Here is a 19,011-nt window from a genome sequence, read left to right as displayed (position 1 = left end):
TACAAGGTACTGGCACATCTGGCCTTACTTGATGGCCATTTGGGAGATCAATGGGAATCCCAGGCTCTTACCCAACCTCACTCTGGGCTACAATGTCTACGCGACCAATTTTGATGGAAGAATTACTTCCGATGCCATGACAGACCTGCTAGGAGGCGGTGAGAACAACATTCCAAACTACAGCTGTGGAAGGCGGAATCATGCGTTGGCTGTGCTTGAAGGGGCTGACTCTGACATCTCCGTCCAGATTTCATTCATATCAGGCACCTACAAACTCCCACAGGTATGCAAGGCAGCCGGGTGTGGGGATAGAAGCTGCAATCTGCCTGTTATTCACTTCGTATTCTCCAGGGGATGGTTCGGACTATACCTCCTCAGTCCATGCAATTAAAAGGGTATGCAATGCGAACTTGCTCATTGTGATGACATCCCAACTTGTGGACATCCCAAAGCCCTCCAGGTGTGTCCCTTTATCATGTGGGGAGAGCTGTTGACACCACTGGCAGGCTCTACATAAAACTGGGTTCTTCTTCATGAACCAGTTTATTTTATTTTATTTTTAAGATTTTATGATGCTTTTATTAGTAATATAAGTAAAAACAGAAAAGGTTACATCTCTGAGAGTCATACATGATTACAAACAAGAACATATCTATCTTAAAACTTCCTCTATATGCAAGATACAAATAGTAATTTTGTGTGTGTGTGTGTGTGTGTGTGTGTAATTATAGATTAAGAAATGTTAACATGGGCTTCAGTCTAACCATCATAAAATTTCAGGCCTCTAAACCAATTGAGCATCCAGCAATTAAACAATATGAAGAGGGGAGAGAGCCAAAATGAACAAAAAAACATATACATGAATATTATAATTGATTCAGGCACAGAGCAAAACATCCACAGTATTCCACAGTAAGGGTCCCATCCCATACCCACAAGCTCAGAGAAAATATTAATAAACATATTATTATTAATATAATATCAATAAACATTTGTAATTAGTCAAAGAAAACTTCAAACCCAACAAAAAAACAAAGCCTTCATAAATGAGCTCACTGAAATCCTTTGAAATCAATAACTATAATTTCCCTAAATAAATTTCCTCCTTCTTTTAATTCAAAACCTGAATAAAAATTATCCAGAAGCTTTCTCGACATAAGGTCCCAAAAGCTAGAATCTCCTCTGATCTTTTCCATCCCAGTTCCTCGGATTAACAAGCAGAAATAATAATAAAATAATTCCAAGCAGAATACTGAATAATACTGTTTGTTCCGCTGCTAGATGAATAAAATCTAAGATAATCTATAAGAAAACAAAACATATTTAATGTCTTTTAACAAGCTTACCCACTGATACGAGAACAAAAGAAAGCTTCTCCTGTAAGGAACTATAAATGCAATACACCTATCTTAACAAATAAGAAGGTATGGAAAAGATTCCAGATCCGGGTTTCAATGTTAAGTTATATAAACAAGAAATGAAGGTTCCATTAGTTGTTACCTGATTTATAAAATCTATTAATTTCATACAGACACAAAAATGCCATAAATTCCAGACAGGAACTCCAAAATAAAAATATAGTTATTATAACACCAGCAGAATACATAGAAGGATCCCTCAAAGCAGAACAATAACCAGCCAGAATATAAAGCTCCATGCCAAATCATGCAACAGAATCTTCAGCATATCTCCATTATCACTTCGCATTGGCTCTCCTCCCTACAACAGCAATTATAATATGTATGAATATTTACATGTAAAAATGTTTAAACTAGTTTCCCTAACCTCTATTATATTTTTGGAAATAACCATCACAGGGAATACAATGAGAAGAAAGAAAGAAAGAAATTCATATAGTTTCAACCTAATTACTTCAATACATTTTAATACATTTTAATCTTGGAACAAATAAAAGGAAATTAAGAATCTCATTAAATTTGAAAGGGAAGGAAAAAGAAAAGAAAAACATATTATTTGATTCTCAGGTATTTCTTACACTGCATCAAAACAAAACAATAAAGAGACCCAGAAGAAATCCATTAAAGGGTTAACATAAGAGTCTTGAGAAGTTTTGAGAACGTTCTTGGCCCAGAGATAAGGCATTCTGTCAAAGACATAATAAGCCGGAACTAACTCCATACAAAAGCTTACACATGGGAAAATGTGAGAAGGCTTAAGTCTCCAATTTCATTCCAGTTTATTCTTGCCACTTTCTAATGTTGAATTTCAAAGGCTTGCAATGCTGAATAGTGATTCCAAAAGTCCAAAAGAAAAAATTTCAAAGTTAATTCCTTTCCCTTATTCTTCCATCCCCATAGTCCATAATAAATTGAAAAGAAAACGTCTTGAACTCCAGAATAAAATAAAAATAAGAAAACCTCAGAAGTGTAGGACAAAAACCCAAAAGTTTAGTTACCAGCCATAAAACATCTTGTGAATGCCCAAATTCCAGTACAGTGAATCAGTCAAAGTTCAAAATAAAAGATACAATCTTCTAACCATTGCCTCCTCCATGGGTAGCCTGAGCTTCTTCTAAATGAAAACTAAGCTGATAAAAATAAAGGCATCAAGCTCTGCAAAGAAAAAAGAAATCTAAGCAGTAAAATCTCGTCGGTCAACATCCTCTTCAACCAGCCCTCTTCTTAACACCGTAAATCATTCCATAATTACTTTTAGGAAGGTCAGTGAGAGGTTAAAAAATAGTAAACGGAGGAAGAGAAAGAGTAAGAATGCCAGAGATCTTGCATACTCCCAGCTGTAGTCATCTCAGAGATTAATTAGGGAAGAAAAAGTAGATTAGTTGCGAGGTCGTCCCTTCATAAGCTTCCGATCTGATCTTCATCTCGCTGATGAGAGATAATTTGGCCAAATGGGAGCCGAAACACCCTGGACTATTAGCCAGGTGCTTCTCTTCAGAACGCCATCTTTGCTCTCTCTGGGATCATGAACCAGTTTAAACAGTTTGGGCCTTTAATACCTAAGGGACCACCTGCTCCCAAGGGTTGCTGCCTGCTTGATGAAGTCATCTGAGTGAGCTCTGCTCGGTGCCAACAGTGAGTGAGGCGAGCAGACACAGGAGGTAGCTGGAGCAGCAGTGTTAGCAGATGGCCGCTGGTCACTGGGGCAGGAGCCCTAGCCAGAATTTTCACTCAAGGCACAAATGACCAGGCTCAAGCTATCATACTTCAGACACATTATGCAAAGAGCCAGCTCCCTTGAGAAGTCCATAATGCTGGGGAAAGTTGAAGGCAAAAGAAGAAGAGGATGACCAATTGATTATTACAGCAATGAATGCACCACTGAGAGACCTTAAAGGCCAAGCTGAAGACAGATCATCCTGGAGAGAATCTATGCATGTGGTCGCTAAGGGTCTACACTGACTTGATGGCACTCAATCAATCAAGAGTGTAGTCTAGGCATTAACCTAGGTTCAACAAAATCTTCCATTTTAGAGAACAGTTGAGAGGCTGATCTGTTAAGAAACCCTCCTAGTACAGTGGTGAGTAGAGTAGAGTAGAGTAGAGTAGACTAGACTAGACTAGACTAGACTAGACTACAACTGGGGAGACACAAGTTCAAATCTGTCCCCAGCCATGGATTTTCACGCAATGGTTTTGAGCTAGACACAAGTCAATCTTCCTCACAAGGTAATTGTGAAGATAATAAGGGGAGGGGGAGAACCATGTTTGCCTCGGCATCTTGTCTTCCAGAGATGATGAGGAAAAATTGCACAATTTTAAAAGGGGATTGTGGAGGAGACCTATAGGTGGGTTCACACAACCATTAAAATTGGGGTAGTGTTGGAGATGTGACTCTTAGCACTAATAATTCCTATTGACTGCTAGGGACTTTAGGAGTAGAGAGAGTATTGGATTGCCCTCGTTCTCTCTCATTTCTTGAATCTCTAAATTTCTTGAATTGCTCTAAATCTCTTGTGATTGGTAGACTGATACTCTTAGGACACTCCCTTCTTCTGCGCTCTCTCTGTTCTCCCTTTGACCATGAGGTAGCTAGTACAAGGCACAGGCTTTCTATTCAAGTCTGTAACTTCTTAATTACATCTTGGTTTGTTTTAGACCTTAAGCAATTGGCTCCAGATCTCCTCCCTGAGCTCTGTTCTCTTCTTCTTCCTTCGACCATGAGGTAGCTAGTACAAGTACCTTCTATTCAACTACAACTACCTTCTAGCTAGTACAAGTACCTTCTATTCAAGTCTGTAGCTACTTAGAATAAAACCTTATTTGTTTTAGACCTCCCTGAGACCTGTTCTCATCATACTGGGTTTTGCTGCTAATAGGGGTTGACTCAAATTCTCCCCTATAAGTAGGAGTTGGGCTACCTTGGTTTGCATGATTGTTCAATCCCACACTTTCCCCTCCAGGCCAGCAGGCCTACTCAGTTTTCATACCCAGCTCTTTACCAAGAGTGGAGGAGAGCAGAATCCTCCTACCTTTATCCTCTAGTCATGAGAGCACTTTTTCTTTTAGAATTTAATTGATTTTATTTAAACATAAAATAGAAAAGACAGAAATGATTACATAATCAACTCTTGAGTTTCCAAGTACAATCGTTATATACATCTTGTTGCAATAATCATCCATAATTCCCCCTAAACCCTTCTTCCAACCCTTCTCTGTAACCAAAATTACAAACCATAAGCCAACCCTCCATGTTAAGAAAAGCCAAACCTTGGATGTGGATGCAAACCTTGTACTATGTTAAAATTTATAAAAGGTTCCCAAACAGGTACAAATGTTTCTACTGATCGGTTCCACAGGTAAGCTGTAACCTTAGCCCTTGAAGCATATTCCCATAATTTTAATAGTCAAACATCCAGGGTCGGAATTATCTGTAATCCCCAATTAGCAGTGTAAAGAATCCTGGCAGCAGTAATCATATATAAGGATAGCTTCATATATTTAGTAGGTATACTAGGTTTAGTCATGCTTAACAAAAAAAGTTCAGGTCAATAAGGAAAATTTATGTTTAATATTTGCTGCATCTTGAAATGGATCCCCGCCCCCCCGCCCCCCGAATTGTTGTGCCTTTGTACAAGTCCACCACATGTGATAAAATGTCCCCAGATGCTGCTTACATTTCCAACCATTTCCTGAATATTTACTATCCATCTTACTGATAGTTATAGGAATTATGTACCAATGAAAATTCATCTTGTACCCGTTTTCTCTTAAAAGACTATGCTGTAAATTTAATATTCACTTTCCACTGGTATTCCCAATTTTGCATGTCATTTGTTTTATTTAGATTTCGCATCCATTTGATCATGCAGTCTTTAACCTTTTCTGTTTCCACGTCATATTTCAGTAGCAACTTGTAGATTAACCCCAGTAAGTGGTCAGCACGTTTGGTTATCAATGTTTTAAATTCTGTTAAATCTCTAAGCTTTGCTCCTTGTTTTTGTATCTCTGTCTGCACAATCGAGCTAGTCACGAGAGCACTTGTGCCATTTCTACCCAGCCACCGGCACCAGGCATGCCCTCCTCGACAAGTAAGCATAGAGTGTTGTGCGTACAATAGCTACTGTCATGGACACACTAGCCTGCAAAACACATTTTACAATCTGGAGGCTGGAGCAGCTTTGGCAGGGCTGTGTCCACCTCCTGCTCCTTTGTGGCCATGGGAAGGGCAGCCACTGATGTAATGATGCTTTTCCAGTCTGCTGGCAGTGCAAAGCATGTCAGGAGGCCATACCAACCCTTGGAAGAACTTCCATGGAGGAGCGGGGCTTGCCCCTGCTGAGTTAAGCACATAAGAATAGGCCTGCAGGATCAAGCCAAAGGCCTATCTAGTCCAGCATCCTGTTTCACACAATGGCCCACCTGATGCCTCTGAGAAGCCTGCAGGCAAGAGGTAAGAACATGCCCTCTCTCCCGCTGTTGCTCGCCTGCAACTGGGATTGAGAGGCATTTCGCCTCTGAGGCCAAATACCATAGATTAATTCCATAGAGAATTCCATAGATTAATTGTACACTGTATTAAAAAGTGCTTCCTTTTGTTGGCTCTAAATTTCCTGGCCTTCAGTTTCATGGGATGACCCCTGGTTCTATTGTTGGGAGAGAAGGAGAATAATTTCTCTCTGTCCATTCCCTCTATGTGATGCATAATTTCACACCTCTATCATGTCTTCCCTTAGTTGCCTCTTTTCCAAACTAAAAATTCCCAGATGCTGTAACCTTGCCTCATGAAGAAGGTGCTCCAGGTCCCTGATCTTCTTGGTTGTCCTCTCTTGCACCTTTTCCAGTTCTACAAGCTTCTTCTTAAGATATGGAGACCAGAACTGTACACAGTACTCCAAATATGGCCACAACATAGATTTCAGTAATGGAGCCAGCGACTGCCACGATCATCTGTTTGGTGGGTTTGCAGACACAAACTGAGGTGCTGCTCAGTGTGCTCCCTACAGAGTAGGAGTTTGCCTGAACTGCACCTACCCTTAAATGGTCTTGTGAACAAGCCTATTATCCAAGATTTCACCACAGCCTGTTAAAGCCTTTGCCATCCATGGACTCAGGGACAGTGCCAATGGGAACATGTCAGCAAGCCTCATGCTGACACATTCCCTAACTCAGGTCTGCTCAACTTCGGCCCTCCAGCTGTTTTGGGACTTCCACAATCCCCAGCCACAGTGGCCAATAGCCAGGGATTATGGGAGTTGTAGGTCAATATCTGCAGGAAGGCCAACGTTGAGCAGCCCTGTTTAGCTGTACATCCCTACTCTCCAAATATTCCCCAAATTGTACCCCTTTCAACCAATTGAAGGTTGATTCCATCTATTGACACCTCTTCCCACACATACCTCACTCATTTAATAATGTTCGGTTGAGAAATATCTGTTATTCTGAAAATAAAGCAAACACCTGTGTCTTCCTTTCCTCACAAGGTTAGTTATGGCCTTCTTGCTCATGTTCTGAATGATAAAACTCAATTTCCTTTTGTCTACCGGATGGTCCCAAAGGAAAACACCCAGTATTTGGGGATTGTCAAATTTCTTTTACATTTTGGATGGATGTGGGTTGGTCTCTTTGCTCCAGACACTGACAGTGGGGAAAGATTCATCAGGACCCTGACACCTCTGCTGATCAGGAGTGAAATTTGTGTTGCCTTCTCAAAAAGATTAAGATTTTCACCCTCTGAATATGAAGAATTGTTCCACAGTGTACCATCTGCAATATGGAGACAAGTCAACGTATTTGTTTATTTTGGGACTCCACACTTAGAATTTTATCCAGTTTACCTAATGGTAGACATAGTTAAAAATAACCTAAAACCAATTGCAGGGAAAGTGTGGATCACAACAACTTGGTGGGATATGAGTTTGCTCCGTACTTATGATCTTCAGTATATCCTGCCCCTCCATGGTTCACTCTCCTTCCTGATGAAGACAAACAAAAGGATAACGTCTGAGTATTACGAACCATATTCCTCCACTCTTGACCAGTTTTGGAAGGCAGCATTTCACTGTTCATATTCAAAGCAAGGCTGGACGAGATGCAGAGAGAGTGAGAGCCTGGAGACCCTGCCTAAGGAGGTGTATGAAAGGACCCTCCCTCAAGACAGCTACATTATTTTCACAGCTGTCCAGGCTGTGGCACATGCCCTCAATGCTGCATATTCATGTAGATCCAGGAGGATGCTGAAGATGGAACATCAAAGGATGCAGCCATGGCAGGTATGCTTTTTCCCTCCTGAAAAACCCCACTGAAAATTACAGTTTCAGATCAAGAGATCCTCAGTGGGATCTCATTGTCTGTGAGGAAAGATCTGTATTCATCAGGTTACAATATTTGGTCAGGAAGGGGTCTAGGACAGGAGGCCCACCACAGACCCAGATCTGGAGTCACACAAGTGAGGTTAAGAGCTGCACCAATTTATACGGTTTTGTCTTGGGGTTCCTGTGGGCTAGAGTCTGGCAGCTGTTAATGGTGGGTCCTCGGACCTGTTTGCTCCCAATGGATATGTTAGGCCCACTGTGAATGCCAGAGGCATGGGATAGGGTCTCTGCCCCAGGGTCAAGCTGCATAAGTCACATTTCTGACCTAAAATGCAGGCTGAACCATCGAGCCACAGATTTTTGATCTCAGCCATGGTCTTGCTTTACGTGTTGGTGAAGGAGGCAAGGTTAATGCCTTTTGATCATGCCTGAGGAAACAAGTCCAAATGGCACCCCTACAGCAATTAAATAAATCAAGTGGGGCATCTCAGCAGGGGTTCTCAAATCTGGGTCCCCAAATGTTGCTGGGTTACAACTCCCATCATCCACAGACCCAATGGCCTCCTGGAACATCTGGGGACCCACGTTTGAGAACCCTGGCCTCATAGTACAAAGCCAAGTGTAAAATGCAGAGGCATTTCTGTATTGGGGCAGATGTGTTCAAAGAACACAATCTATCCTGGGCCGCCTGAGAATAGGGGCCACTGAGGGCCCCTCACCTGCTCCCCCCTGGGTTCAGTCATTATACCACTCCTCTGCCGGCAAACAGCTACACTGTGGTGGCTACTGAGACTGAGGCCTGCTGAATGTAGAGGGCTACTGAGACTGAGAGAGTGGGCACAGAGGAACGTCTACAGAGGTTGCCAACAGGTTAGGAGGGGGATCGTCCAGGGTTGAGAGGCAGCAGCTTAGGTGGGGTTGGGTGGGGAGAAGAAGGCATGAGAGCAAGGACTTGGTGGTGGTGAAGGTGTGCCAAATTTGAACATAGGCCTCCACCAACATCATCATAATACCATTGATATGATGTGTAATGTCTCTAGACATTCTCAAAATGCTGGAACAGGAAGGAGGAGAATCAGATATGTACATTGGTTTCACTGCAAATTTGAAAACTATAGCCCTGAACTGGATGCTTTGTCTGTCATTTAAGATCCACACATTCCTGAAAAACTTACAGTTTTACAATACATCCACGGATGAACTATATTTGGGAGAGAATGGGGAGCTGGCAGCAGGCTTTGATATTGTGAACTGGGTGGTGTTTTCCAATAACTCTCATGACAGAGTAAAAGTTGGGAGCATAGAGAGACAGGCTTCCATGGACATCAAGCTGACTATTAATCAGGACAGCATTGTGTGGCCCAGGCCCTATGACAAGGTAGGCACAAACATGCTCTTGCTGTTGTTGCCTTTGACATCTCTTAAGCGCCAATGATTTGTTAAGTATGACTCCTTGTTCTGTTGCATCCTGATGTCCCATGTCCTTAAGTGGCAAGAAGTTCCAGAGGTTTGCAGCATTCCCTGGGTTAAGATATCCTTTGGAAGGAGATTCCCTCCAGACTAACAGTGTCTTTGTAATATTTGGTTCATTTCCACCAGGGTTTCCCCCACTCCATCCCCCCAGCTTCTTGCATCACGCACACAAGGCATGGCAGTCATACAATAGCAATAGCAATAGCAATAGCAATAGCAATAGCAATAGCAATAGCAATAGCAATAGCAATAGCACTTACATTTATATACCGCTCTATTTGCCGAAGCTCTCTAAGCGGTTTACAATGATTTAGCATATTGCCCCCAACATTCTGGGTACTCATTTTACCGACCTTGGAAGGATGGAAGGCTGAGTCAACCTTGAGCCCCTGGTCAGGATCGAACTTGTAACTTTCAGGTTACAGGGCGGCAGTTTTACCACTGCGCCACCAGGGGCTCAAGACCAGTTGTTTCTAACTTTGCCCTTTAAGAAGCCCATTCTGAATCTCCTGGTGATGGATAATTATAGGCCAATCTCCAACTTCCCATGTTTGGTTAAGATTATTGAGAGGGTGGTGGCTGACCAACTCCAAGCAGTCCTGGAGGAAACTGATTATCTAGACCCATTTCAAACTGGCTTTAGGGCAGGCTATGGGGCTGGGATGGCCTTGGTCGGCTTTTGACCTTCACCTGGGAATTGACAGAGGGTGTGACTCTGCTGGTTCTTTTGGATCTCTCAGTGGCTTTCAGTACCATCAAACACAGTTTCCTTCTGGATCGCCTGAGGGAGTTGAGGTTAGGGGGCACTGTTCTACAGTGGTCCCGCTCCTATGTCTCGGGTAGATTTCAGATGGTGGCACTTGATGACAGTAGCTTTTCAAACAGGCGCTCCTGTTACATGGAGTCCCTCAGTGTTCCATTCTGCCACCAATGTTGGTTTTTTCCCAACACCATCCTGGTTCTCTTCAGGATGATCTGTCTTCAACTTGGCCTTTAAGGTCTCTCAGTGGTGAATTCATTGCTGTCGTAATCAAGTCCATCCACCTTGCTGCTGGTCGTTCTCTTTTTCTCCTTCCTTCAACTTTCCCCAGCATTATAGACCTCTCAAGGTTGCTGGGTCTTCGCATAATGTGTCTGTACTAAGATAATTTGAGCCTGGTCATTTGTGCCTTGAGTGAAAATTCTGCATTGATTTGTTCTATGGTAGGCTTGTGCATTTCGATACGACAACAAAACGTTTTGTGTCCGAAAATGGCATTTTCAGATGTTTGGTTGACAAATCGAAATGATATTATCATACCCTATGGGGGAAATCCATCATACCCTATGTGGAAAATCTGAAAGTTGTGCAAACTTCAAAAATTCACCAAAAATCAGCCATTTGCCTAATTCCTTGGAAATGTTTGTGGTAGCTTCCACCTATTGGGCACTATAACCCCCACCCACTCTTTTGACCATGTGACCCATTTTTTAAATCCCAATTAATTCGGATTTGGCTTCAGATTAATTTGGATACTAAACAAAACTGGGGTGATTCGGAAGGCTTAATTTCGGACAAAATACAAAATGGGGTTGATTCAGATTTGGTACAAATCAAAACAGAAAAAATACAGAATGCACAACCCTCTTATGATCCATTTGTTTGTTTTACTGGCTGTCCATGGTATCCTCAAAAGTCTTCTCTACCATCAAAGTTCAAAAGCTAGCTAGTAAGTGTAAGCTAGCTAGTAAGCTATCTATCTATCTATCTATCTAGATAGATAGATAGATAGATAGATAGATAGATAGATAGACAGATAATAAGCAAACATAACCTAGATGTTGGGTTATAGTCCCCATCATTCCTAGCCACAATAGCCTTCAGCTCACTGGCTCATCTTGTGCCCCATGCATACTACAGCACCCCACCCTTGAAAAATAGGTGGGGCCTCATTACACACTGTTACAGCAACTCCCACCCCCCATCTACTAATACACATTGCTGTCTTAGTACATCCTTCTCATTCCTCGAGTGCCCTGTTTTGTTTTGAGATGCAGGTTCCGCCAGGTTAGCTTCAATCCATCCAAGAAATATGAATGGCACTAAAATGTCCTTCGCTAACTGACTGGTTTAACAGGGGACCTTTAAAATCTCTTAACCCCCTGCTAACAGGACAAGGTGGCACCTTTTATAGTGCCCGTTATATTAAGCAGGGGGAGAGCTACCATCCCTATTCAACTCAGACCAACTTATCTCCAGCCGCTGACACTGGTGTCTTTTTAGCCCATGAGCCCCTTCTAAATCTTCATGTCATGTAAACTGCTTTGCAAACTTTTTTGGTTGAAATGTGGTGTATAAATATGTTTAATAACTAAATTAAAATAATTTTAGGAATACCAAGGGAATTTTGTCCAGCTAAGAGCACACCCTTGCAAGATCTTTGGACTCTTGGCATAATCTAAGCTGACAATTGAATCTTAAGATGTGTTTTGGGTGGAGAGAATATGGTTCCAACCACAGGCACCGCCGGAGCATGGTCCAAGGGCACACAATACAGCCTCTTTGTGAAGCTAAGCAGGTCTTGGTGTGGTCAGTACCTGGATGAGAGACCCATGTATTATACCACCTTTGGGCATGGGGCCATAGCTCAGTGATAGAGCATCTGCCTGGCATGCAGAAGGTCCCAGGTTCAATCCCTGGCAGCATCTCCTGGTAGAGCCAAGAGACACCTGCCTGAAACCTTGGTGAGCCGTTGCCAGGCAGTGCAGACAGTACTGATCTAGATCGACGAATGGTCTGACTCAGTATAAGGCAGCGTCCCTATGATGCTGAGCGTGAGAGCTTTACTTCAAAGCAAGCCTTTTAAGACTGCTATAGCTCTGCTATACTTCTTCAGGAGTTTCCAGATTTTGGTCAGTGATGCCCCTCACCAAGTCAAGAATACCCTTAAGCCAAATTTCCTTAGATAGGGCAAGTTGTCTTGATTTTATGTTGAATAGATTGTGCAGGCATTATTATAAGGAACAGTCGGAAAGTCCACTCACCTGAACTATACAGACACTACCAAGCCTGCATCATCCATTCATGAGTTCTTCCCCACCCCCCACCCCATTTGTAATGCACAGTTGGCATCACATTGGGGTCTTATTTTGAAACCTGTGCAGTGCAGTAATGTATATTACACTCTGCTCTGGGAATCCTGGCATCTTTCTATGTTTCTCCTCACAATCTGATTTCTTAACTAGCTGCGAGGTGATACTTGGGGAACTCCTTCATACTGAGTCAGATCACTGGTCCATTGAACTCAGTATTGTCCACACCGACTGATAGCAGCACTCCAAGGTTTCAGCCTGGGGTCTCTCCAAGCTGTTGATAGATCTGCCCATAGTGATTGGCTAAACATTCTGACTATGCTTTTGGTTTAATGAGGGTAATTAGTTTGGCTTGAAGGGCAAATTAATTTAAACAAAGCTCTGGTCTGCAAATGATGATGTGGCAGAAATGCAATACAACAGGGTTACAAGGATAAACTTGGGGTACAGAGTTTATTTTTAAATTGGTTAGACAAGGCACGCAGCAAAATGTTAACTAATATATTTGACAAGAATCTCACTAAAAGGAACTTTAGCTTAAGTTCCAAATTGTCAATAAATCAGCTTGCCGTAGAAAGGGCTTAAAATGCAGAGATGGAGAGGAAGAGAAGGAGGCAATGCGGTCTTAGTGGGACAGGAAGTTAGTATTACTTAATCCAGTCCGTTGGCATGTCAGGTACACTTGTTATAAAAGGCACACGGGCAAGTCTCCTTGCAGAAAAAGGATAGAGCAGCAGAAAGAAAAAAGGGCAAATGGCGCAGAGTCACCACTCACAGGTTTGAGAACCAGTATGGCAAGGTCTCAGGTAGACTCCCATGCAGATCCCACAGCCATATCATTAGACCTGGGGTATACTTCGGACACATTATGCAAAGACCCAGCTCCCTTGAGAAGTCTATAATGCTGGGAAAGTTGAAGGAAGGAGAAGAAGAGGACGACCAGCAACAAGGTGGATGGACTCGATTACGACAGCAATGAATGCACCACTGAGAGAACTAAAAGGCCAAGCTGAAGACAGATCATTCTGGAGAGTACCTATCTATCTGGTCTCTAAGAGTCAACACCGACTTGAAGGCACTTAATCAATCAATCAATCAATCAATAAGTAAATATGTCCAGAGGACATGCATAAGCCATGCGTAATCCCTGGAGGCAGTGAAACTCAGTGAAGACAATGAAATTCATGCTTACATGAATTGGTCAACTGTGGGTGTGATCTGAAGGGACAAAAGACTGGAATGGCTTGGGAAGGTTTGCAAGTACTTCTGAATTGGCTGACCTTAAAGCTTATCTGGAAAGCAGAATGTCTCCAGGAAGTTTTCCACACCCGGCTTTTAGCTCACATCTCCTCTGGAATGACGGGTGTGTGTTCACATATTGGCCAGATTTGCACCAAAGTCCCTGCAAGCTATCAGGGAGCACTTCACACACAATTCAGGTGTGTGTATGCCTGACCCAATATGCTTGGGTCATGACAGACAAGCCTACCCACAAAAATCCACTCACATACATACAACATAAATCTGCAGTTGGCAAGGGATGGCTGTACTTATAGAGGATGAGAGTAATTCCTCTGCAACAGTTCTGTCCAGATTAATGTAAAAGGCCTGGGTGGGATGTTGTGAAGTTGGAAAGGTTATCCATAGCCTGCATCTCTTGAAAGGAACATGGCAGGACTGAAAGGCAGGATATAAATATTTAACTCAGTGACCCCAAGATGATTTACTTGCACTCTAATGCACTCTAATTGTGCATTAGAGTATAGCCCAATTGATATCAGGGTAAAAACCAAACAAACATTTTTTGCATTGTGTTTTTTGGGGCAACTTCAAACTCGCAGTAAAGGTTCGCAGAAAACCCACAGTAAAGCCTGCTGCAGCGAAAGCTATTGGTGGAGAAATATACTAACCTGAGTTTTAATAAGTTAACTTCTTCCATCTGTTGCTAGCTAATTAAAGTGTTAATGGCAGGGTGGGGAGTTGCCAGCTTATCTTGAAGTACTATGAGGAGTATGAGTGAAGTTTGCAAAGGGGAGTTTGTTACTTCCTTTTGAAAGTGTCTTTGACCTGGGTCTGCTTTGGCTGGTTTGCTCCTCTTTATCCATAGAGAGAGGCTTCTGAATATGGCTTCCCTTCTGCCCTTGGGCAGCATTGCCCCATGCTTTTGCTTCTGTTAAGTGATCAGCAGCAAAGATTGCCAAATTTGGACATCTGCAGAGTTTGTGATCCCACAAACTCGGGTATCCAATATGGAAACTGTGAGCCCACAGTTCCAAACACATAGTGGGCGTGTTGTGGCTACCCAAAAATAAAGCAGTCTTGGCAACACAGCCCTAATGGAAGATGTTGCCAGACGGTGAACCTGGGACCTTCTGCATTCAAGGCAGATGCTCTAGCACTGAGCTATAGCCCCACCCCCTAAGGGGAGTATCTTACAACCTGCATATGTAGTCACTCATCCAAATACAAACCAGGGTAGACCCTGCTTAGCAAAGAAGGCAATTCATGTTCGTCCGCTAGTACAAGACTAGCTCTTCTTCCCAGGTAAAACCAGACCTAGGATGAGAGAATCTTTTTTATTCTTTTCCATAGCCTGTAGCCGTTTCCATAGCCTATAACTATAAAACATGCCCCATTGCTTGTTGTTCTTTCTTGTTATTCTTAGACCCTGCCTCGTTCCAGGTGCACAGAACGCTGCCACCCTGGATATGTCAAGGTCATTCAGGAAGGAAAGCCAGTTTGCTGCTATAGTTGTGTTCCATGCATGGAAGGGACAATCTCCACCCAGGAAGGCAGGTGATCTTAAAAGAAAAGAGAGCGTTTGGGGGAATGTCAACTTTTGGAAGATGTTTTTGAACTTGACCCCTTTATTGGTTTGCATAGTTTGAAGGGGGAGGAGAATTGACATGGGAACAGATTGGGAATGTTCAGGGGGGAAATAGTATGGCAGAGGAAAGTTCAGCAACCCTACATGCAAGCACCTTTTGGTGTTTTCACTTTATTTATTTATTTATCATATATTTATACCACCTGATATGTGCATCTCTCGGCAGCATACAGTATCAAAATATAAACCAGAATAAAAACAGTTAAAATTTCACAAGATGAATAAAAACAGTGTCATAGAATAAAAACAAATCAAATAGTTTAAAATTAATACAGTCGAAAGCCTGAGAAAATGGGTGTGTCTTGAGGGTCTTCCTAAAAGCAAAGAGAGAAGGAGATGCTCTTATTTCAGCAGGGAGCATATTCCTGGGGCAGCCACAGAGAAGGCCTGGTCCTGAATTGCCACCAAATGAGCTGGTGGCAGCCATATCTGGATCTCTCCAGATGATTCTAATTGGCGACAGAGTTGATGACAAAGAAGGTGCTCTCTTAAGCACCCTGGAAACAAGCCATTGAATCTGAACCCTCCACTTTACACATCCTTAAGACCCATATATGAACACCCAAGTCGCTCACCTTCATAGAATCATAGAATGTTAGAGTTGGGACCTTGGAGGTCTCCTGATCCAACCCCGTGCTCAGTGCAGGAAACCGCTACAGCATCCCTGATGGATGGCTCTTCAGTCTCTCTTTGAAGACCATCCGTGAAGGAGAGCCCAGCCCACCACGGCATGAGGCAGAGCATTCCACTGTCGAACAGCTCTTAAGAGGTAGGACCAGGAGAGGACGGAGGCCAGCGGCAGCCAGGGTTCTGCTGCTGCCACCTAGCCCCACCCCATGTGTCAGATGGCAGGCCCCGGGAGTGTTTAGCCAGGCCCTGCATCTGACGTCAAATCAGTGAGGGGCCAAAGGGGCAGCCGCCTCTGAGGGGTGGCAGCCCAGGTTCTTTGCCCAATGGTGGCTCCAGCCCTGGGTAGGTCAGGGCTGCTCAAGTTCGACCCTCCTACAGATGCTTATTTATATTATTTATTTAACTAATATACTGCTCTATAGGCTCTAGCTGATGTTGGCCTACAACTCCCATAAACCCTGGCTATTGGCCACTGTAGCCACCTACAGGCGCAGCAGGGAAGTAACTTGCCTAGGGAGCAAGAGGTTTCCGGTTCGAATCCCCGCTGGTATGGGAAACATCTCTACTGGCAGCAGCGATATAAGAAGATGCTGAAAGGCATCATCTCATACTGCGCGGGAGGAGGAAATAGTAAACCCCTCTTGTATTCTACCAAACAACACCACATGGCTCTATGGTCGCCAGGAGTTGACACCGACCCGACAGCACAACTTTACTTTACTTTATTGGCCACTGTGGCTGGGGATTATGGGAGTTGTAGTCCAAAAACAGCTGAGAGGCCAAAGTTGGAAAGGCTTGAGTTAGGACTTTCTTGCTCATGTCTAGCTTTGACCTGCTGCCTTGTAATTTCAAATCATTGATTCTATGCTTGCCTGCAAGGCAAAGGAGAAAATCGTCTCCTCCTTGGTCAACAGCAGCAATGGCGAAGCCCAAGAGGCCTAGCCAATGACTTGGCATATGTACCTGAGAAGGTGTCCCAGAATCCTCTGCAGCACGTTGGGCACTGGAAGATTAAGTAATGGGAAACATTCAAGATACAAATTTTGAAAAATCACTGCTCTAGACCTCCCCCACCCACACACTCTACTGCTTATTTGAAAAGCTCCCTGGTCTACTTACTAATTAGAATATATTCCTCAACGTAACAACTTAAGAACAGCCCTGCTGGATCAGGCGCAAGGCCCATCTTGTCCAGCACCCTGTTTCACACAGTGGCCCACCAGATGCCACTGGAAGCCACAGGCAGGAGTTGAGAGCATGCCCTCTCTCCTGCTGTTACTTCCCTGCTCAACCTAACCTATACCACAGGGTTGTTGTGAGGGAGAAAAACCCTGGGATAAATCCATTTATGCCCCTCACCCCAAGCATCCTCGAAGTAGATGCTTATATTCAAAAGGAATCAATGTTTCTATCCTGTTACATACCTAAGAGAAGATGTTACAGAATCTTGGGTTCAGTTTACAGTATATGGCTCCCTATGTCCATATGAATACCTGAGATCTGTAATTCACTCCAGATCTCAGATTCACACCTTGGGTTATTTGAAGACAGTAGAAAGTAGATCCGAGCTAGCTGAGATGGTGGTTTCGGATGACATGACCAATCACAACTTATCTTAACCTAAATGTGAAATGTGAAATCTCCACTCAAGTGGAGATGGGCGAGTGAGCACCCACTCTCGAGGCTCAGGGATGTCATGTTTTATGTAATTATCTGAAATAGTGTAATAACCTGCTAGGGGTGTTTAGAGGCAGAGAAATGCCCCATTTGAAAATGAACGTTTTTACTGTTTCTCCCCAGGGCATTCAGATGATATCACTGTCCATCGTCCAATTTTGCAGTGCCATCTGCTGGCTATTTGCTGCCAGTCCGTGATGGGTCTTTGGAGGCTACCCCAGTGGCAGCGACTGGCCAGCAGATGATGATACAAAATTGTGCAATGGCCAAAAATATCTGAATATTCTGTGCTGAAACCAGTAAGAACTTCCATTTTAAATGAAGTATTTCTCCACTTGGAAACACCCTTGGGCTGCAAGAGAGATGACAGTGATACTGAGGTCACTTTTGTTCTTTTCAGATGCAGACCATTGCAACAAATGTCCAGACGATCAGCATCCGAACAAGGATCACAATCAATGTGTCCCCAAGAATATAACTTTCCTCTCTTATGAAGAACCTTTGGGGATCATCCTACTTTCATTGGCCTTACACTTGTCCCTCACCACAGCTTTTGTGTTCGGAATCTTCATTAAACATCAGCACACTCCAATGGTCAAAGCCAACAACCGGGACCTCTCCTACATCCTCCTCGTCTCCCTCCTGCTTTCCTTTCTGTCCTCCTTCCTGTTCATTGGCCAGCCAAGGAAGGTGACCTGCCTTCTCCGACAAACCACCTTCAGCATCATCTTCTCAGTTGCCGTCTCTTCCGTGTTGGCCAAAACCGTCACAGTAGTGGTTGCATTCATGGCCACCAAACCAGGGAACAGGATGAGGAGGTGGCTGGGGAAGCGTTTGGCCAACTTCATTGTATTTTTCTGTTCCAGTGTTCAGCTTGGGATCTGCACCATCTGGCTGGGGATCTCTCCACCCTTCCCAGAGTCCAACATGCACTCTCAGCCTGGGCAGATCACCATGCAGTGTAACGAAGGGTCTTTCGCCATGTTTTATAGTACCCTTGGCTACATGGGCTTCCTAACCACTGTCTGTTTCACGGTGGCTTTCCTAGCCAGGAAGCTGCCTGGGGCATTCAATGAAGCCAAGTTGATCACCTTCAGCATGCTGATCTTTTGCAGCGTCTGGGTCTCCTTTGTGCCCAGCTACCTGAGCACCAAGGGGAAATCCATGGTGGCTGTGCAGGTCTTCTCCATCTTGGCCTCCAGTGCTGGCTTACTGGGCTGCATCTTCATTCCCAAGTGCTACATTATCATCCTGAGACCTGATCTGAATACAAAGGAACACCTGATGGTGAAAACTGAAGGTGGTATCTGATCCTTTGTAGACCCTTTCAGTTTTTGCAATGCTATTACAGCTTTGCAGTAATGAAATGACCTATCTTTTGTTGGGATGGAATGACCAGAGCTGCTGTTATAACAAAGTTTTCTTCCCTCCACATATAAATGAATCTAGTCATGAATGTATCATGATGCTGTTTTGTGTAGGACCTCATCCTCCTCCATGCCCTACACCAGCTGAAGCTTCTGGACAGTCTTCAAGGGCA

General features: G+C 43.5%; 1 protein-coding gene and 1 non-coding gene across 2 annotated transcripts; both read left to right on the top strand.

Moving 5' to 3' along the window:
• Window positions 1-31: 31 nt before the first annotated feature.
• Window positions 32-18,782, top strand: LOC128343804 (vomeronasal type-2 receptor 26-like). The gene is made up of 3 exons (XM_053293241.1): window positions 32-283; window positions 7,642-7,690; window positions 18,022-18,782. Exons 1-3 carry the CDS (start codon window positions 32-34, stop codon window positions 18,780-18,782), a joined length of 1,062 nt encoding a protein of 353 aa, XP_053149216.1.
• TRNAA-GGC (transfer RNA alanine (anticodon GGC)) lies at window positions 11,824-11,893 on the top strand. Its single transcript has one exon. It is a non-coding gene; the product is annotated as a tRNA-Ala (tRNA).
• Window positions 18,783-19,011: the final 229 nt, after the last annotated feature.

Source organism: Hemicordylus capensis, chromosome 2, assembly GCF_027244095.1.
Source record: "Hemicordylus capensis ecotype Gifberg chromosome 2, rHemCap1.1.pri, whole genome shotgun sequence".
Lineage (NCBI taxonomy): Eukaryota > Metazoa > Chordata > Lepidosauria > Squamata > Cordylidae > Hemicordylus > Hemicordylus capensis.
The sequence above is the reverse complement of the archived record's forward strand: the minus strand, read 5'-3'. Positions and strand labels throughout refer to the sequence as shown.

Bases quoted from the DNA above. Each gene is read 5' to 3' on its own strand.
- LOC128343804 (XM_053293241.1), top strand. From the start codon at position 32: ATGGCCATTTGGGAGATCAATGGGAATCCCAGGCTCTTACCCAACCTC. The intron at 284-7,641 runs GTATGCAAGGCA...ATATTCATGTAG, and splicing joins GCACCTACAAACTCCCACAG to ATCCAGGAGGATGCTGAAGA. The intron at 7,691-18,021 runs GTATGCTTTTTC...CCCTCACCACAG, and splicing joins AAAGGATGCAGCCATGGCAG to CTTTTGTGTTCGGAATCTTC.